Source organism: Salmo salar, chromosome ssa04 (genome assembly GCF_905237065.1).
Source record: "Salmo salar chromosome ssa04, Ssal_v3.1, whole genome shotgun sequence".
Classification (NCBI taxonomy): Eukaryota; Metazoa; Chordata; class Actinopteri; order Salmoniformes; family Salmonidae; genus Salmo; species Salmo salar.
In genome coordinates this window covers 76010458-76032303 of record NC_059445.1, presented here as the reverse complement: position 1 = coordinate 76032303, position 21846 = coordinate 76010458, and the positions used below count along the sequence as shown (strand labels likewise).

At 41.5% G+C, this 21846-nt stretch overlaps 1 protein-coding gene across 5 annotated transcripts in view; it reads right to left on the bottom strand.

Annotated features, from left to right (window-relative positions):
- LOC106603848 (gamma-aminobutyric acid receptor subunit gamma-2) overlaps nt 1-20228 on the bottom strand; it is a 75796-nt gene extending 55568 nt beyond the window's left edge. For all 5 annotated transcript variants that reach the window (XM_014198039.2, XM_014198040.2, XM_014198041.2 and 2 more), the window contains exons 1-3: nt 19781-20228; nt 11076-11215; nt 9276-9343 (exon numbers count right to left, since the gene is read on the bottom strand). In XM_014198039.2, coding sequence (XP_014053514.1) covers nt 9276-9343; nt 11076-11215; nt 19781-19896 — 324 coding nt within the window. In that variant the 5' untranslated portion in view covers nt 19897-20228. The remainder of the gene's footprint in view (nt 1-9275; nt 9344-11075; nt 11216-19780) is intronic.
- Nucleotides 20229-21846: the final 1618 nt, after the last annotated feature.

Below are 21846 nucleotides of genomic sequence, written 5' to 3'. Positions count from 1 at the left end.
ATGAAGAGAATCAAAGGTAATGGATTATTTACATAGTATTTTCGATTTTAGATCTCCCCAACATGACGTCTAGTCTGTATCGCAACGCCGTATTTTTCTGGGCGCAGTGCTCAGATTATTGCAAAGTGTGATTTCCCAGTAAGGTTATTTTTAAATCTGGCAAGTTGATTGCGTTCAAGAGATGTAAATCTATAATTCTTTAAATGACAATATAATATTTTACCAATGTTTTCTAATTTTAATTATTTAATTTGTGACGCTGACTTGACTGCCGGTTATTGGAGGGAAACGATTTCCTCAACATCAATGCCATAGTAAAACGCTGTTTTTGTATATAAATATGAACTTGATAGAACTAAAAATGCATGCATTGTCTAACATAATGTCCTAGGAGTGTCATCTGATGGAGATTGTAAAAGGTTAGTGCATCATTTTAGCTAGTTTTATGGTTTTGGTGACCCTGTCTTTGACTTGACAAAACATTACACACAACTCTTGTAAATGTACTGTCCTAACATACTCTAAATTTATGCTTTCGCCGTAAAACCTTTTTGAAATCGTAAAACGTGGTTAGATTAAGGAGATGTTTATCTTTCAAATGGTGTAACATAGTTGTATTTTTGAAAAATTTGAATTTTGACATTTATTTGGATTCAAATTTGCCGCTCTTGAAATGCACCTGCTGTTGATGGAGTGCACCACGGGTGGCACGCTAGCGTCCCACCTAGCCCCAAGAGGTTAACAAACAGATTACCGACCATTTTGAATCACACCGTACCTTCTCCGCTATGCAATCTGGTTTCAGAGCCGGTCATGGGTGCACCTCAGCCACGCTCAAGGTCCTTAACGATATCATAACCGCCATCAATAAGAGGCATTACTGTGCAGCTGTATTCATCAACCTGGCCAAGGCTTTCGACTCTGTCAATCACCACATTCTTATTGGCAGACTCAACAGCCTTGGTTTCTCAAATGATTGCCTCGCCTGGTTCACCAACCACTTCTCTGATAGAGTTCAGTGTGTCAAATCGAAGGGCCTGTTGTCCGGACCTCTGGCAGTCTCTATGGAGGTGCCACAGGGTTCAATTCTTGGGCCGACTCTCTTCTCTGTATACATCAATGATGTCGCTCTTGCTGCTGGTGATTCTCTGATCCAACTCTACACAGACGACACCATTCTGTATACTTCCGGCCCTTCTTTGGACACTGTGTTAACTAACCTCCAGACGAGCTTCAATGCCATACAACTCTCCTTCCGTGGCCTCCAACTGCTCTTAAATGCAAATAAAACGAAATGCATGCAATTCAACCGATCATTGCCCGCACCTGCCCGCCCATCCAGCATCACTACTCTGGACGGCTCTGACTTAGAATATGTGGATAACGACAAATACCTGGGTGTCGTTCCAGACTCATATTAAGCATCTCCAATCCAAAATTATATCTAGAATCGGCTTCCTATTTCGCAACAAAGCATCCTTCACTCATGCTGCCAAACATACCCTCGTAAAACTGACCATCCTACCGATCCTCGACTTCGGCGATGTCATCTATAAAATAGCCTCCAACACTCTACTCAACAAACTGGATGCAGTCTATCACAGTGCCATCCGTTTTGTCACCAAAGCCCCATACACTACCCACCATTGCGACCTATACGCTCTCCTTGGCTGGCCCTCACTTCATACTCGTCGCCAAACCCACTGGCTACAGGTTATCTACAAGTCTATGCTAGGTAAAGCCCCGCCTTATCTCAGCTCGCTGGTCACCATAGCAGCACCCACTCGTAGCACGCGCTCCAGCAGGTATATCTCACTGGTCACTCCCAAAGCCAATTCCTCCTTTGGTCGACTTTCCTTCCAGTTCTCTGCTGCCAATGACTGGAACGAACTGCAAAAATCACTGAAGCTGGAGATTCCCATCTCCCTCACTAGCTTTAAGCACCAGCTGTCAGAGCAGCTCACAGATCACTGCACCTGTTTATAGCCCATCTGTATACAGCCCATCTATCTACCTCATCCCCAAACTGTATTTATTTATTTATTCTGCTCCTTTTGCACCCCAGTATCTCTACTTGCACATCTACCATTCCAGTGTTTAATTGCCATATTGTAATTACTTTGCCACCATGGCCTATTTATTGCCTTAATTCCCTTATTTTACCTAATTTGCACTCACTGTATATAGACTTTTTGTTTTCTTTTTTTCTACTGAATTATAGAGTGTATGTTTTGTTCATTCCATGTGTAACTCTGTGTTGTATGTGTCTAACTGCTATGCTTTATCTTGGCAAGGTCGCAGTTGCAAATGAGAACTTGTTCTCAACTAGAATACCTGGTTAAATAAAGGTGAAATATTTTTTCTTTTTTTAAAGAAGTGGAATGTTCTGCAATGACTAAGTCAATCACCTGATCTGAATCCAATTGAGCATGCATTTCACTTGCTGAAGGCAAAACTGAAGATAAAATACCCCAAGTACAAGCAGGAAGTGAAGACAGCTGCAGTAAAGGCCTGGCAGAGCATCACCAGGGAAGAAACCCAGCATCTGGTGATGTCTATGGGTTCCAGACTTCAGGCAGTCATTGACTGTAAATGATTTGAAACCAAGTATTACAACTCACAATTTAATTTATGATTATGTTAGTTTGTCCAATTACTTTTGAGCCCCTAAAATTGGGGGGGGGGCTATGTATAAAAATGGTTGTAATTCCTACACAGTTTATACAATAATTTTGACAAAACTCTTAAATTAAAGATGAAAGTATACACTTAAAGCACATGTTGATTGTTTCCTTTCAAATCCATTGTGGTGGCGTACAGAGACAAAATTATGCAAATTGTGTCACTGTCCAAATGTTGGTAAATTAGCTTTTATTAAATAAATTATGAAAGAGATTGGTGTGCTATATCTAATCATGGCATGAGGTTGTTCAATGACAGCAATGTATTTGTTTAAAATCACTTGATGGTTTAATTTCAGAGAAATTATTAATACTGGGTTAATAATACTCACTCTCAGAGAAATAAGTAGTACTGCTAGGTTTTACACAATCAAATGTAACACATTTTAATAAAGAACTGTACAAATGCTACATATGAGATCTGTATGTAAAACATTTACATTTGACATTTTAGTAATTTAGCAGATGCTCTTATCCAGAGCGCCTTGCAGTAAGTGCATTCATCTTAAGATAGCTAGGTGAGACAACCACATATCACAGTCAAATATACAGGATACGAACAATGCATTCCAGCTAAAGAATGGATATATAGCATTTTGCAACAATATATAAATATTATACACATCTAAAATCGCTGAATTAAAAATCAGAGATCAGTAATATTTTACACACACATGAAGGTACCCATAGGCAATCATTTCAGATGAAAAAACACAAATGTGAACAATTTGTGGATATAGAGTTTTGGAACGAAACTCTTCATTTAAACTACCGTTCAAAAGTTTGGGGTCACTTAGACATTTCCTTGTTTTTGAAAGAAAAGCACATTTTTGTCCATTAAAATAACATAAAATTGATCAGAAATACAGTGTAGACATCCCGGAGTCGCCTCTTCACTGTTGACATTGGGACTGGTGTTTTGCGGGTACTATTTAATGAAGCTGCCAGTTGAGGACTTGTGAGGCGTTGGTTTCTCAAACTGGACACTCTAATGTACTTGTCCTCTTGCTCAGTTGTGCACCCACTCCTCTTTCTATTCTGGTTAGAGCCAGTTTGCATTGTTCTGTGAAGGGAGTAGTACACAGCGTTGTACGAGATCTTCAGTGGCAATTTCTGTCATGGAATAGCCTTCATTTCTCAGAACAAGAATAGACTGACGAGTTTCAGAAGAAAGGTCTTTGTTTCTGGCCATTTTGAGCCTGTAATCGAACCCACAAATGCTGATGCTCCAGATACTCAACTAGTCTAAAGAAGGCCAGTTTTATTGCTTCTTTAATAAGCACAAACGTTTTCAGGTATGCTAACATAATTGCAAAAGGGATTTCTAATGATCAATTAGCCTTATTAAATGATAGCAAACACAATGTGCCATTGGAACACATGAGTTATGGTTGCTGATAATGGGCCTGTGTACGCCTATATAGATAATCCATTCAAAATCAGCCGTTTCCAGCTACAATAGTCATTTACAAAATTAACAATGTCTACACTGTACTTCTGATCAATTTTATGTTATTTTAATGGACAAAAATGTGCTTTTCTTTCAAAAACAAGGAAATGTCTAAGTGACCCCAAACTTTTGAACGGTAGTGTATATACACGTTAAATTCTGTGTTGAAATTTAACAATGAATAAAAACTACTGTAGAACACCCTGAGACTCTAAACAGGACCGAGTGTCCTCCAAAACGTTGAATACAAATCACTCTCCATGTTCCACCGAACCCATTTAAACTGAGGGCAGTTTTATAACTACATGGTAAAACTGCTGTCTGGGATACAGTGGCAGAGCACTTTCTCAAAGCAAAATGGCTTCCTTTCAGGCCATGAATCCTTTGTTCCTATTAAAGAATGCAGCTGCACTGGGCCACCTTGAGCCCCTCAACCTGAAAATGAAATGTTTAACGGGGCAATTAATGGCTTCCCTTGTTTAGCAGAAGCATTATCTAACCTCATAACCTCCCTGAGAAGCACTTTGCTCTCACTCTGACAAAACCCTTCCTGCAGTGCTCTCTGTCTCCCATTCAACAGGCCTAGGAAATATATATGAAGGCTATTCAATAGAACACTGGAGAAAGGAGAGAGGAGTGTATGTGTGTGTGGTCGTGTGTGTTTGAGTGTGAGAGAGAGAGAGAGAAAGGAAGAAAAAGAGGGAAAGTGAAAGAGAGAATAGGAGAGAGAGAGAGAGAGAGAGAGAGAGAGAGAGAGAGAAAGAAATTTGTGGATTTGTGTGTGAGAGGACATAGTCATTACCTTTTCTACAATGCTTAGCCTAACAGTAAAGCCCAAATCCATAACAAAGAGTCATGAACGAAATAAAAAGCAACCCTGTTACCCGGCAGACATTTATGCCAATTCAATTGGCTGTTATTGTGATTTTTAAACGGACAGCCCAAATTCAATGACATGGCACTCTTGGCCTTTTAATTTGGGCCTTCCAAGCGGGAGCTGAAATATACTGCCTATCCCACCTTTGTTTCTCAACACAGTAGAGGGGTCCATCCCATTCCACCCCAGTCTGATCTAAGTCTCTGAGATAATGGGCTTTCACAGTAAAAAACAACAACAAGTATAATCATTTACATTTAACATTTAAGTCATTTAGCAGACACGCTTATCCAGAGCGACATACAGGAGTAACTAAGATTGAGTGCCTTGCTCAAGGGCACAATGACAGAATTGTAACCTAGTCGGCTCGGGATTCGAACCAGCGACCTTTAATAAAGACATATTATGCATAGACTATATACAGGTCATTGGGAAAGTATTCAGACGCCTTGACTTTTTACAAAAATGTTTACGTTACAGTCGTATTCTAAAATGGATTAAATAATAGTTTTTCCTCATCAATCTACACACAATAACCCGTAATGACAAGGTGAAAACAGATTTTTTTTAATTGTTGCAAATTTATTTAAAAAAACAAAAAAATAAACGGAATAGCTTATTTACATAAGTATTCAGATGCTTTGCTACAAGACTCAACATTTAGCTCAGGTGCATCCTGTTTCCATTGATCATCCTTGAGATGTTTCTACAACTTGATTGGAGTCCACCTGTGGTAAATTCAATTGATTGGACATGATTTGGAAAGGCACACACCTGTCTATATAAGGTCCCACAGTTGACAGTGCAGGTCAAAGCAAAAACCAAGCCATGAGGTCAAAGGAACTGCCCTTAGAGTCCTGAGACAGGATTGTGTAGAGGCAGAGATCTGGGGAAGGGTACCAAAACATTTTCGCAGCATTGAAGTTCCAAGAACAGAGTGGCCTCCATCATTCTTAAATGGAAGAAGTTTGGAACCCCCAAGACTATTCCTAGAGCTGGCCGCCTGGCATCAGTTTGCGCTGAGTGGGACTATCATTTCTTTTTCAACAAGACAATGACCCAACACAACTCCAGGCTGTGTAAGAGCTATTTGACCAAGAAGGAGAGTGATGGAGTGCTGCATCAGATGACCTGGCCTCCACAATCCCCCAACCTGAACCCTACTGAGAATGTTTGGGATGAGTTGGACCGCAGAGTGAAGGAAAAGCAGCCAACAAGTGCTCAGCATATGTGGGAACTCCTTCAAGACTGTTGAAAAAACATTCCATGTGAAGCTGGTTGAGAGAATGCCAAGTGTGCAAAGCTGTCATCAAGGCAAAGGGTCGCTACTTTAAAGAATCTAAAATATATTTTGATTTGTTTAACACTTTTTTGTTTACTACATGATTCCATATGTGTTATTTCATACTGTTGATGTCTTCACTATAATTCTACAATGTAGAAAATAGTACAAATAAAATAAAAACACTTGAATGAGTAGGTGTCCAAACTTTTGACTGGTACTGTATATATTTTTTTTATACATTTGCAAAAATAATTAATAACCTGTTTTGGGGGTATTGTGTGTAGATTGATGAGGGAAAAAAATATTTAATCAATTTTAGAATAAGGCTGTAACGTATTTTGGGGGGGGGAACAAGTCAAGGGGTCTGAAAACTTTTCGAATGCACTGTAGCGACATTACCTGTTCGGGTGACATGTTTTGTTCTTGAGAAGATGTGTGTTTACTACTAACTAGCTAGCGGGTCAACTACTGTAGGCTGTCTGTCTCGTAGGAATGAGAGAATGCACATTGCACTGTTTCAAGTGCTTATGGCTGGCTGTTATTCAAATGGCCAGGGGCTTGCCTAGGTCATGGGAACACAAGCCGACAGTACGTCACCAGATTCCATATAACCCGTATGTTGAGAAAAAAGTCTGCCTAAAACCTCATAACTCTGGTGGTCTAAAACCTATGTCAAACTAGGGATTCCGTGGTTAAATAAGGTAAAACAATCATTCAATGAATATTTTATTGGTGTACATGAACTATACTGTACATTGACACATCAAGCCCAAAACTGGAGTTTTAAAACATGCAGTTTTGGCCATATTTGCAAACATCCCGTAGACTTATACTTACCTAGTATCTCTTTTACCTCCATAGCCATAGTCTACTTGTCACGTCCTGACTAGTAAAGGGGTTATTTGTTCTTGTAGTTTGGTCAGGACGTGGCAGGGATTATTTGTTTTATGTGGTTTAGGGTGTGTTTGTGTATGTGTGTATGTAGAGGGGTATTTGATTTATTAGTCCAGGGTTTTGGTTATTGTGCTATGTTAGTTTATTTCTATGTTCTGTCTAGGTGTTTGTATTTCTATGTTTTGGTAATGGGGATTGGGGCCTTCAATTGGAGGCAGCTGTCTATCGTTGCCTCTGATTGAAGGTCCTATATTTAGGAGTGTGTTTGTCATGGGATTTTGTGGGAGATTGTTTCCGTGTATAGCTTCATGCCTTACAGGACTGTTAATCGTCGTTGTGTTTTTGTATACGTTTTCCTTCTTTGTCCTAAATAAAAGAAGATGAGTATATATTTTCCCGCTGCGTTTTGGTCTACGCCACCTGTGACACTACTGAAACCAGTTTGGAGGATACTATACTGTAAGCCTCCTGCTACCAGTCAGATTCCCATTATAAATGTAGCTAGATTGCTTCCTGTTCAGAATAGGAATTGTGCATGCACAGGTAAGCATTTGTAAACGTTGTTATAGCAACGGCTTCCGGTTAAACTCCAACGCCATGACTACTGACCAGAAAGCAGGATCTTGCTATTCTCAACAGGACATTTCAACTTACGACCCAAGCAGGCCTTGCACCAAATGGATGCTGCTAAAAGCTGTGGCAAAGTGAGTAGTCCTGCATTCTATACCGTTCATGCTTTGATACACACTCCAGCATCATCAGTTGACCCATAATCCTCTTCTCTTTAGAAAAGCTAGCATCCTCACCACAATCCTCAACAACAGCCATGACGTGATTTCATGTGAACGTACCCAGCACTGATTACATCTGAATGTACGGCAATCAATATGGTCTTGACATGCACGTACACACAAAGGTACACTCACACACAAACAGACACACAATGCACACATGCAAACACACACACATAAACACTAAGAAATGTGAGCTGGTTGCTATGGAGGATGAAGGTGATTAAGAACAAGAAGATCAAACGAGTGACTGTCTTTAAACTCCACGATGACAGTAACAGAGCCATGCTTGTGTTAAGATTTTCTCTGTGGCTTGGCGCTTGCCCATGGTGGAGATGAGATTGTTGTGCTGAATTACAATGGAATTGGAACCTCAGCATGGATTTTAACTGGAGTACAATGGGACACAGTGGTTGCAGGCTCTCTAAGCAATGCAGTCCACTTATCTCACCCTACACACCCTGCCCTATTTTTACAGCCCAGCTTACAGTAACTCCTGTACTGTCTACAAATAGCAACAACCATCTTGGAGTAGCTTATTCCATCAAGTTTGTATAGGCCTACTCCATAGAATTCTGGATGTCTTTCCAACAACCATAGCCAAGGCAATGAAACAAAAGCTATGATATTACCTTGTGCAAGGTATCTTAAGTTAGATTTATGCAACAATCCATGACATGACATGAAAGCAACACAATTATGGCATTCATTACTTAATGCAATTCATCAACATTACGGCTTTCAATGTATCTATCTATTTTTAAAACAAACTTGGCATGTACATGAACAGACCATGACGTAAATAAAATATGTCTGAAAAAGTGCAATGATTGGCGGCTACTGATAGACATCACATCAATTAAATCCAACTGTATTTGCCACATGCTTGGTAAACAACAGGTGTAGACTAACAGTGGAATGCTTACTTACGGGCCCTTCCCAACAATACAAAACATTTAAAATCAAAAAATGATTTGATAAATAATAGAACAATAATAACAGAAGGAATAAACACACAATGAGTAACGATAACTTGTCTATATAAAGTACTGCACAAACAGCCTTAACTCATCCACCCTATAGGTCTTCACAACAAAAGCCCTGTAGTTTCCCCGTGTATATAGCCATAGCTTGGCTATATACACGGGGTACATGTACCGAGTCGATGTTCAGGGTTACGAGGTAATTGGGGTAGATATGTAAATATAGGTAGGGATAAAGTGACTAGGCAACAGGATAGATACTAAACAGTAGCAGCAGATTGTAATTTGAGAGGGGACTCTCTCTATATACTCACCATATTGATAGCATTCACTGGGCCAATACTGTTGACAAACATGTCAGTTTGAATCACGGTTGGCTTTACTGAAAGAAGAAAAAACAAGTGTTATGATGCACATTCGATATTCTGTGTTTAGGTATTATTCATGTCTATCTTATGTCAGGGCTAAATAGCTTGTACTACTATAGCAGTTAGTGTGTCCGAGTGTAAAATGACGGCACCATGGAGCTGTCCATGGTGCTGAAAACATATTTTACTACCCTGCACTAAATTCTCTCTCTCTCTCTCTCTCTCTCTCTCTCTCTCTCTCTCTCTCTCTCTCTCTCTCTCTCTCTCTCTCTCTCTCTCTCTCTCTCTCTCTCTCTCTCTCTCTCTCTCTCTCTCTCTCTCCAAAGTTCACCATGGTACTGGAGCTTACTGCATGATACAGTACAGATGTAGGCTCTTAATAGCGAGCCAGTTTGCTACAGCAGGAAAATGACAGGAAATGTTAATTATTATGTGGACATTTTTGTAGGGTTTAATATATGTTTTTGTAAGAGAAAATAATTTTAGGATCCTACATCTGTCCTGAGCCTGAGACGATCTCTGCTTTTCCACGATATTGATGTGGTAAAGGCTTTGACACAACACAGACACGGCTTCTAGTTTATCTCCAATCACAAACTCTCTCACCATAAAAGGCATGTTACTAGAGATTATATAGTGAGTGGACATAAACTGGCCCCATTTAGTGAGTTTCGACTGCATAATCGGTGTCAAAAACATAGCATGATAAAAACTAAAACTTGAAGCCAGATTTAGTTCCAATTGCCAGCTGGTAAATAGATTTATTTGAAAAACACAATAAATATGACCGTATACAAATTAAATAAAAACATAGCTTGGCTTTCTGAATTGCCACACCACTTTTGAGGATGATAACATTAACGCAGTCATATAAACAAACTGCTACATTCATCATGGGAATACTCATCAAAGGTGCAATGGTGTGTAAAACCTATAGCCAAACAACAAATGCAGCAAACTGCCGTTTGGACGTCCTCATTTCCTTTGGCTCCAGGTTGGCTTTATATTATACCTTGTCTATACCTGCATGCCATGACGCACACATTTCCTTTTTAGCAGATAACAACATTGCAGCCTGTGTCCTTGTGATATCATAACGCGAGGAAATTCAAATGTCATTCCCCACATATCTCTCTTGTTAGCTATTTTGCTATACATAGACTGCAGCAGCATTACAATTGAATGAGCTGCACAATGGACTTGAAAAGAACTGTCCACAATCTGCAATGAATCCAAATCCCAGTGTTCAGTGCATGTTGGAGAAAAAACGGGGCACTCTTGGTAGTTGTTAGCTAATTATACCCACTGTGTAACTCTGGCAGTCTGGGAGATGACAGGGTGCAACATCAGATCATGTTTGATGGTAAGATGGTGGCGGCTGCCTCGGTAAATCTATTGTAGCTGTATGCATTTTCTGTCTGAACATGGGAGCTGACCCCAGCTGCCAGCCCAAGTGAAGGGAGAGAAAGCTACTTCACTGGCTCTATACTTGGCCAACAGCAGTGCAGGGACAGACGAGGCTAATAGGCCCATGATGGATAACCAGCCGTCCAGGTTTCATAGCTCACACTGCGTCTGCATAATAATGCTAGAATGTTGTTTCTGTTGCGCCAACCTTTACACAAGTCATACTGGGGCGGGCCTATGGCAGCAGTGACGAAGGTGTTGATGCAAATGGAGATTGATCTTTGGGGAGGGCGGCCATAGCAGCAGCAGCCAATCAATGTGCAGTGGTATGACACCTACCTCCTATATCTGGTCGCAGTTTGTTATCGTAGCCATCTAGTAGGCTGTTTAGGATGTTGGTGACATCGCTCTCGTACACTTTGGGAGTCAACACCCACGTTTTGTTTGTCACATCATCGTCATTTTCCGTCTGGAGGGAGCTGGGAAGAGAAAAGGGGAACAGAGGAAATATGAAGCAATGATTTTTCCATCAGCACTATAAACAGCAAGGTAAAATGAAAAGAGAGAGAATCTTGTTATGCTGTCAATATGTAAAGCAACGATCCACAACAACAGCACAGAAAAGACCACTACATCATACTAGGCTAAGCTTGCTACGCGTTTAGGTTCCATTCTTTGAAATGGCACTGCCCGCTGGTTGAAATCAAAGGACAAGCCAGAAACGGGATAAAAGGGCAGAACTCCTGCTGGTTGCCACTGATCTCTATGTGATACCCTAAATGAAAGTCCTCACAAACTGACACCAGCCCCACAGTGCAGCTGGAACTGAGGATAACGGCAATGAATAGTAGCATAGTCTTCAAAAACTAAATCCCAGTTAGGAGAGAAAGACTGTTACCCAGGCCCTTTCAGAACGCTGAAGAAATGCAAGGTACGAACAGTGGACCTGACATTGTTCCTTTGTGTGAGATTTTGTAATAGAATGATTGTTCTCTGCTCTCTTTTCAGTGCTCGAACAGAAGGATCCGTCTTGTGAGTTGGCTCACTTCTGTAAAATGTCTGTAAAGTCACCAAAAACACAGTCAGGAGAGAAACATGGGGAGAGAATGTTCTGGTTACTCAGGCCCTTTCATAACACACTGAAGAAATGCAAGGTACAAACAGTGGTTCTGTTGTTCCATTTGTGAGATTTTTTTTCTTTGAGATTCCTTGGTTCTCTGCTCTCTTTTCAGTGCTCTAGCAGAAGACTTAGTCTTGGGAGTTGGCTCACCTCTGTAAAATGTCTCAATGCATTACAATGTCTCAAAAATCCTAATGAAAATGTTCTTCACTCAGCCAAGTGCCAGTTAACTGAATTACACATTGAATAAAAGTGTTTTGCAATGGGGCTGGGATACTGAGGCTGGAGGTGTGAATATACCTATGATGGTGCTTTGGAGTGCACCACAGATGAGTCTTATCTAGAAGTGCTAACGGCAACACACTGTCACGAAGTGTGTGATTAGACTAACAAACACAGATTCAGGGCTCTGGGAAGTTGTTACCGCCAATGGCACGATAGATGGAATATGAAGGATTTCCATTGTGTCAGAACTTACTGTACCAAGAGCTTTACCCAACTCAGTAACCATGGAATCCGAGGGATACTGTATATATAGAAAAACCTTGAGAACAGCCAGCTACTGGAAGTCCATTGAGCAGAGAGAGGCTTCAGAGGAAGAATTGTTTTCATGCACTTAGGCATGGTGCAGGACATTGTGTTTTCACTGCCAGGCTTCCTCAGGCAGCATTACATGCTTTATATTTAAATATGGTGACACCACCAACACATTAAGACTTTATAGAGGGATTCAGGACAGCTTGGATCTTTTGGCCTATCTTGGACATTGTAAATGGACCTGATGTCGAATCAAATCGAATTTTATTTGTCACATGCGCCAAATACAACAGGTGTAGACCTTACCGTGAAATGCTTACTTACAAGCCCTTAACCAACAATGCAGTTAAGAAAATAGAGTTAAGAAAATATTTACTAAATAAACTAAAGTAAAAAAGAAAAAAAAGTGACTATGCATAGATAATAAACAGCGAGTAGCAGCAGTGTAAAGTCCGGGTGGCCATTTGATTAATTGTTCAGCAGTCCCCTCTGTTCTAATAATAGAACTACAATGAAGATTGAAATAGTTAAACATACTAGGTCTTTGGTTCTAATCTACTGCAGAGTCGATTGAGCCAATAGCATTCAGGTGCTGTTCCTACTTTTTAGCAGAACCCAGTTGTCAACGGAAATCCTCCAGAGACGGCTGGATGAAAGAGAAATCTGTGTATGTCCCCCAGACAGATCTAAAGTATCAGTGGCTAATTTGGTAACGGGAGGCCCATAAAAATGTCCAACTTAGAATGTGACACTGGAGTCCACTGGAGTACAGTAATGTTATTGTAGCTACCCCCATTGAGAACATGCTGCAGGGCCTAGCTAACCACAAGAGGACTGTTTCCTATACTGAAAGGTTTAAATTGGCCTTTATCGCAGTTGCATCATGTGAAAACTGCTATCAGATGGATTTTCTTTTAATTGACACTTTCCTCACGTACCAGATGAAAGACAATTCAATTGTCTTCAGAAAAACAACTAGAATGTATTTGAAAACACTCCTTAAAGTAGTTCTGTTAAATATGCTCTCTAATTGAATTCTTATCATCAACACCAATGATTCATAAAACATGTATTTTTTATTTAACTAGGCAAGTCAGTTAAGAACAAATTCTTATTTACAATGCCGGCCTACTCTGACCAAACCCGGACGACGCTGGGCCAATTGTGCGCCGCCCTATTGGACTCCCGATCACGGCCAGATGTGACACAGCCTGGATTTAAACCAGGTACTATAGTGACACCTCTTGCACTGTGATGCAGTGCCTTCAACTGCTGCAGCACTCGGAAGCATCGATATCCAAATACCAGTATTGTCAAGGGCATCGTAAGGAGTGGACCAAAATGCAGCGGGTATATTGATCATCGTCTTATTTATTGAAGGAAAAAAAACCTTAAACAAAACAAACGACGAAAACAGTCCAGTAAGGTGCACAGACTATACTAGGAACAACCACAAGTGAAAACAAACACAACTAAATATGGCCTCCAATTAGAGACAACAACAACCAGCTGCCTCTAATTGGAGGTCATTGACAAAACTAACATAGAAATAGAAAAACTAGAACACACAGAAATAGATAACCTAGAACATAAACCAAAAACCCCGAAACACACAAAACAAACACCCCCTGCCACGCCCTGACCAAACTACAATAACAAATAACCCCTTTTACTGGTCAGGATGTGACAGTACCCCCCCCCCAAAGGTGCAGACCCCGAATGCACCTGAAAACAAAAACCCCACAAAAAATAACCCCAAACTTAAAGGGAGGGAAGGGAGGCTGGCCACCATCAACGACGGCTCCCATGCTACACCCCCCCAACCCCCCATCCTCCAACTACGAAGGTGGCTCTTGCTCCGGCCTTAGTCCCCATTCTAACCTGCCCACCCCCGCTGAAGGCTCAGGGCTGTAGACCACTGCTGAAGGCTCTGGGCTGAGGAGCGTCGCTGGAGACCTCGGGCTGAGGAGCGTCGCTGGAGACCTCGGGCTGAGGTGCGTTGCTGGAGACCTCGGGCTGAGGTGCGTCGCTGGAGACCTCGGGCTGAGGTGCGTCGCTGGAGACCACGGGCTGAGGTGCGTCTCTGTAGGGCTCCGGGCTGAGGTGCGTCTCTGCAGGGCTCCGGGCTGAGGTGCGTCTCTGCAGGGCTCCGGGCTGAGGTGCGTCTCTGCAGGGCTCCGGGCTGAGGTGCGTCTCTGCAGGGCTCCGGGCTGAGGTGCGTCTCTGCAGGGCTCCGGACTGTGGGCCGTCTCTGCAGGGCTCCGGACTGTGGGCCGTCTCTGCAGGGCTCCGGACTGTGGGCCGTCTCTGCCGGCTCCGGACTGTGGGCCGTCTCTGCCGGCTCCGGACTGTAGGACATCGCCGGAAGCTCTGGACGGGGAACTGTCGCCGGAAGCTCTGGACGGGGAACTGTCGCCGGAAGCTCTGGACGGGGAACTGTCGCCGGAAGCTCTGAACTGGGAACTGTCGCCGGAAGCTCTGGACTGGGACTGCGCACTGAAGGCCTGATGCGTGGGGCTGGCTTAGGAGGCACCAGACTAGTAACCCGCAGGGCTAGTGCGAGGAGCAGGAACAGGATGTACTGGACTGGGCAGGCGCACTCGAGGCCTGATGCGTGGGGCTGGCTTTGGAGGCGCCAGAACAGTAACACGCACCACAGGGCTAGTGCGAGGAGCAGGAACAGGATACATTGGATACACTATATAATGCCTCATACCTCCGTCGTTCTGCCTTTGCTCTTCCAATTCCTCCTTCGGTCGCCGGTACTCCCCAGCCTGCCTTCAAGGTCCCTTTCCATCTAATATTTCCTCCCATGTCCACGACTCCAAATATTTATCCTGCTGCTCCTTCTTCCGCTGCTTGGTCCTCTTTTGGTGGGTGGTTCTGTCACGGGCATCATAAGGAGTGGACCAAAATGCAGCGGGTAAAGTTCCCATCTTCTTATTTATTAAAGGAAAAACACTTAAACAAAACAAACGACGAAAACAGTCCAATAAGGTGCACAGACTATACTGGAAACAACCATCCACAAACACAAGTGAAAAATGAACACACTTAAATATGGCCTCCAATTAGAGACAACGACAACCAGCTGCCTCTAATTGGAGGTCATTGACAAAACTAACATAGAAATAGAAAAATTTGAAAGACACAGAAATAGATAACCTAGAACATAAACCAAAAACCCCGAAACACACAAAACAAACACCCCCTGCCACGCCCTGACCAAACTACAATAACAAATAACCCCTTTTACTGGTCAGGACGTGACAAGTATACTGTACAGACCGCCAAATCAGTTACTTCAATATCGTTTAAAATACTACAAACAATTCTGGGATGATTTGATGTTAACTTTAAAAATATATATTTGAGCATAATGTTATCAGGTGGGAAAATCACTGCTTGTCTATTGATAGTAATCATGTCACGTTTCCGTAAGCTATAATTTCCTGGGTTTGTGTCTGTGGCTAATGAGGCAAAGCCCATCCCAACTCTCCTCCTATCCAGCCACACACAAGACACATCACTGAGCACCATTCTTACAATCACTACACCAAATGAAGACTCATTACGGTAGCTAACACTGACTGCCTTAACGTAGTCCTCGCACCATTTTGCTTGTTATCGCCATAGAGAAGGTACTAGGATCTATCCATGGTGGAACAAGATGAAAATGCCTCTGTTTGTTCATTTCTTGGAGGGTAAGATTGCAGTTTAGCTGACATTTTATAAAATGGCCTCTGTCCTGAGGACACAGAGTTATTAGTGACAGATCACCTGACCTGTGGTGACCTGGTACTCCCTAATTAGCTCACCTCTGGCAGCAGCTCTATTTGTGTACCCAGTTAAGCCGAACTAAATGGGATCAGACAGATTAGAAACATTATGATTGTTTAACGGGATACTTTGGGATTTGGGCCATTTATCTACTTTCCTGGAGTCAGATGAAGTCGTAGATATCATTTTCATGTCTCTGCGTCCAGTACGAAGGAAGTTTTGCAAGCCAATGTTAACTAGCGTTAGTGCAATGACTGGAAGTCTATGGGTATCTGCTAGCATGCTAGTTAGCAATTGTGCTAGCACTAGTTAGCAACCTCCTTTCAAACTGCAAGCAGACATAAAAATGGTATCCACAAGTTCATCTGAATCTGGGGAAGTAGATAAAGCGCCTCATTGTCAAAATCCCAAAGTATTTTAAGAGGCGCAATACATTGTTTTCCATCAATTATTAAATAGATCTTAAGACAGATAAGGCTAATTTGAGAGGCACAAGACTGTTGATTTCATTTGTATTAACCACAGGAGATTGGTGGCACCTTAATTGGGGAGGACGGGCTCATGGTAATGACTGGAGCGGAATCCGTGGAATTGTATCATATAATCAAACACATGGTTTCTATGTGTTTGATGCCATTCCAATCACGCCGTTCCAGACATTATTATGACCCGTCCTCCCTCAGCAGCCAACAGTTCAGATAAGAAAAAAGGACCCATAGGCCTACAGTACACAGAGGTTTGTGATGGAAAGAGGGTGTACTGTTTCTTTACAACTAGCGAGGGATGGCAAATGATACCAGTTAAAACCCGAAATCCATTATTAAAACAGAGCAGTTCAATTGTAAAATGGGAGTACAGAGACCTACTGAAATTCTAGACATACTGAGCGGCATGCAGGTGGGAATTTAAGGAAGCAGGTGATATAAATACTTGTGAAAAAGTTGTATTATCACCAGGTCACCCACTACAGTAGGCTTATTCCCTGTGCTCTTTGGAAATAAACTTGCTGTTTAGGATTAAGAATAGGCCCAGCGGCCCGTATCCAAAGTTCTTTCCATAAAAGTCACTTGATTGAAGGCCGGTAGACACACGAGACACCTGTAGGTCACAGTAATAGACATCCTGAGGGGTTATACAGTAGATGCAGTTTGTCTGACATACATTACATGCCAAAAAGTATGTGGACACCTGCTTGTCGAACATCTCATTCCAATCATTTGAAGGGGTTTCCACATACTTTTGGCCATGTAGTGTATTGCTTGTGTAATCACAACATAGTCTATAGTCATGGACAGTTTAACCCAATGGGCAACATGGGCCTTGTTTCTGGCATGCTAAACAGTGAGTTACTTGATTTAATCCCTTGGCTCCTATAATGAGCATAGGCCATTGATGATTGTCCTCCATATGCTATACTGTAGTTGTGTATGTTTGCTTCTTTGACAACATTTGTTGAGTATATCAAGTGAGAAGAAAGAGAGGACACACTGAGAGAGACAAATTAACAATACAGGTATGTTGAGTATGGTGAGTCTGCTATAGGTAAACTGTTTGACAGTAGTGTCATCCACCTATACCGAGTTGCATGCAATGTTGTCAGAAATTATAATTGAGATCTGACTTGCAAAGCGCTGACTTGACCATCCACCACAAGTTGTAAGTATGATTGCCTGAAATGGTTGCAATATGGATCAAGCACTACACATGCCCTTTGATAAGGCACACCAATGTGATAAAGCTTAATACACCTATTCCCATTGTTTTGTATGGCCCCGACCTAGGGCCCACCTTAATCCAGCACTGTCTGCACATGGATTATTAGCTATTCATATTGTGATAATCCACTCAACGCAGATCACCTAACCTGTGATGCTCTATTGGTCTTTTGGAAGCAGAGACATCACAACACAAGCTGCCCAGGTGGGTTGGGGTCGAAGGGAGGCCCACCAGACTACAGGTAATCTCTCATTGTTGCACTACTTCCTGCTGGCAAGGCTTTGGCACTTCCTGGGTTTACAGATACTCCTTGGGGATTAGCTACATCAGAAGGCATGTGTTTCCCCTGGGTGCCCTATGGGTGGCCGTGGAGCATGGCCCAGTGTACTGTAAACCAAGTAGTTGGAGTGAAAGTTGGATGAGTATGTTATTACTATACAATTAATACCATATTCAAATAGATAGTAATACAATTGTAATAACAAATATATCCCTCAATGTGTCAACATAAAATCCCTTGGCCAGTTGTTAGGACAGTTCAAGCCTTATGTTGTACCTAGCCATGACAGCCTATACAGTGTTGCTCTTTCACAGGGGCTTACGTGTTATCACTACCTAGGATGCACCCTTATGTTGCCTTTCTCTGATAACCATGAGCTGCAGTCAAGGTGAGCTCATTACATTTCATCGCTCTTATTTACGTGGTCCCAGATGCATATGAAAAGCCTTGACTACTGAATTCTTGAGAACAGAATCCTTTTAAATTAGGTTTGAATCATGTTAAAGGCTGGCATATGTGTGAACACAATAGCACACACAGTGCAGACATTTTGATCTAGGCCAGAGACTCCATGGCTGCATTTTCTACGATGGTGATTGAATGAAGACTGATCTATCACCCTCCATTTTTCACCCTCAGGCAGCACACAAGACAGAAGCGATGTGAGCCCTTAAACCATCCGCTTCCTTCTCAAGTGTTCATATTTTCTTGGTGCAATGGGTGCCTTTTCATGACAAGTCAATTGAGCATTTTCTTTCTACAGATTGTGGAGTTAGCAGTGAACCAGAGATAGTCTCTCTATTGTTGCCTTTATTGCACTGCTTCTATGTAAATATAAAAGTCTACCATTTTGAAAAGTCGGGATTTAGATACAGGAATCAACAATTACTTTTGAATCATGATTATAATGGCTAAGGGGGCGGTACATATGAGACCGGTGGGTTTCATTGAAGTTCTACATGCATCACCTTAAAAACATTCTGGGAATGGGGACGTTTTGGATCTTGTAATATATAAGGTTCATGCATCAATAGGCTACATCTTCACACATGCCATTTATACAGTACATAAACATAATGATTTATGTTGACAACACTTCAACAGAATGATATGGTATGGTATACATCTATTTTCAAGACATTAGCTTTAAATATTGTTCACATCTGAATAGTTTTGCCCAGTAGCCTACAGCACCATTATAATATTCCTTATACAGCGAATAAACCCGTGCAAATAATGGAAATCCTTACCTGACCACTGCTTTTTATTCTAACCTCCCCAAAACACGACTATATCTATGGGAATCACATTAAGCATTACAGTTATTCCCCTGATGGAGCCAATACCACCCATGCAAAGTGCCAACAATGTGCGAAATACATTCCTTGACATGTAACTAAACGAGCCCTGGTTCTGTAACAAGCCACCCTAATAAACGGCAGGGTTTTATCCTGTCTGATAGAAAGCATAAGGGGAAGATCTGAGGAAAACATAAGATTGAAATAACTGGGCCGGACTCTCATTCTAGTATCCAAAAACAAAATATTTGCCCGGCCACACATGTATGTGTCGACGGCATTTTAATAAAAGCCTGGTATATTTTCTCCTTACCTTGTAGGAAGATTAGCCAGTAAAAACACCCAAAGAAATAGCTTTAGAGAGAAGGAAGGCTTCGCCATCGCTTTCGAGCATTTAGATGCTAAATTTGGAGGAGCAATGATCACCATCTTCTTTCCGTCTTTATTGCATATGGACTACTGTCTATCCTCACTGTGGTACATCACGCACATAAGCATAGGATAAACGGTTTGTGTTAGCGTTCGGTTCGGAAAATGTACACCCTCTGCGGTGTTGAACAAAACGGCCACAAAACCGATTGAATCTAATCAAGCTTCCCCGACTAAGAAATAACAGTAACAACTACATAAATACAGCAGCAACGGAATAGCCTAAAATCCAGCAACTGAGAAATATATTGGAGCGTCAATCTAAATCTGAATGCAGATTAACTCTGGGGTCAAAGAGGAATTGATGCACGTTGCTGCAGCACAGATGAACACATGCGTGGTTTCATTGCGCGGAAGCAGAGCTGTGGGGAGAGAAAAATAAAACTTAGCTTGCTACTATACTTAAAAATGTACCCTAAATCTTTTTTGTGTGTGTGTGTGTGTTATTTCCCTAAAATATAAATGCCGCATTATATGTTTAGAGGGAGTTGTTGGTTTGATACGGGTTTGAATTGTGTGCGATTAAATAAAGCCAGCAAACAGCTGATATGGCGGTGATAATTAGGCTATAGGTAAATCTTGCCCATTTTAAACAAGTATGGGAACAATATGTAATTCATTGAGCTGAAAGATATGTGATCTAGCGTATTCTACTCGTCACCAGTACGGACAGATCGTTCTGCTTTCAGCACCCCCGTTAAAATGCAAACCAGACTGTCTGGCTTTCCCCGTAAGCAAATTATTGATTTGATTGATTCATTGATTTATTGGTTGATTATAAACAGAATAATCAATAATTTACTATCTTTAACAAATAGATATATTTCCGTAGTAAATAACATGTTTAATACTTATTAGTCGCCAAAGTGCTTGATACTGGCTATTTTGTCTTGGTCTTGGAGGTTTGTAGTTCAGGGCTATTTTAACAACCCACCCTGACTTGTTGTTAATTGTAATTTACGAACAGTGTGGCGTTCAATAGTCTCTTTTGGAGAGTCTCCAAATTTGTTCAGCACATGGATCAATGTCCATATTTATGTTCCCATTTGCTGTAATTCATTCTGAGGTCTCAGTTGGGTAATTTACAACTATAACATAACATCAGATAATAGGCTATCCTTTGTTTGACAAATTATCTGATTCAGTCTGGGTCATTTCAAACATGGGAGACAGTAAACCCAAATGGTCAGTCCCAGTTTACTTTTGCCTGAGGGATGAACCCCCCCCCCCCCCCCCCAAAAAAAACAATTGAAATATAATTTATGCACATAATTACGTTCGTGACGTCATCAAATGCGTCACGTGTGCTTAGCGTTGCTTCTCTACTGAGTAAACTGTAGTTGGGGTATATTAGCAGCAGTCACATAAAGTTTGCCACTTTGTCTCTGATATAAAGCAGCATGATGCTCCCTGGAAGCCTATGTACAGTATACTGTCTACATGCATTAATTTGTTGAACACTGGCACATCTAAGCATCAAAGTGACAGTACCTTATATTTCTGTAATGCATTCCACAGGAAATTGTTTCAATTCAAGTACAGCAAGGTATATGTACTATATGTATTAAAATCCACCAAATGCATAGCCTGGCCTACACCATGGGACACATGACATTTGAACCTGCTGTCTGAGCTGTCCTGTTGGGTTTGTCTTATTTTCCCCTTCACAAACCAGCCATTCAAATTTAAGAGGCTTGGTGTTGTATGAAAACTAAAAGTGTTCTTGCTTTTTCAAACAAAAAAAATATGCTGAAAACAAACGGTGTCAGAAAACCTCACTCACCAGAAGTAAATGGCAGCAGATGTATCCAGTATTCTACATATTTTAATGGGATGCCTGCCAAAATCCCTCTGAACACTTAGCCCACATGCATACACAACAACAGACACACACCACTCTTTAAATGAGGGTCCTATGAGGATAGTGCTCATGAACTCTTTGCCTGTATC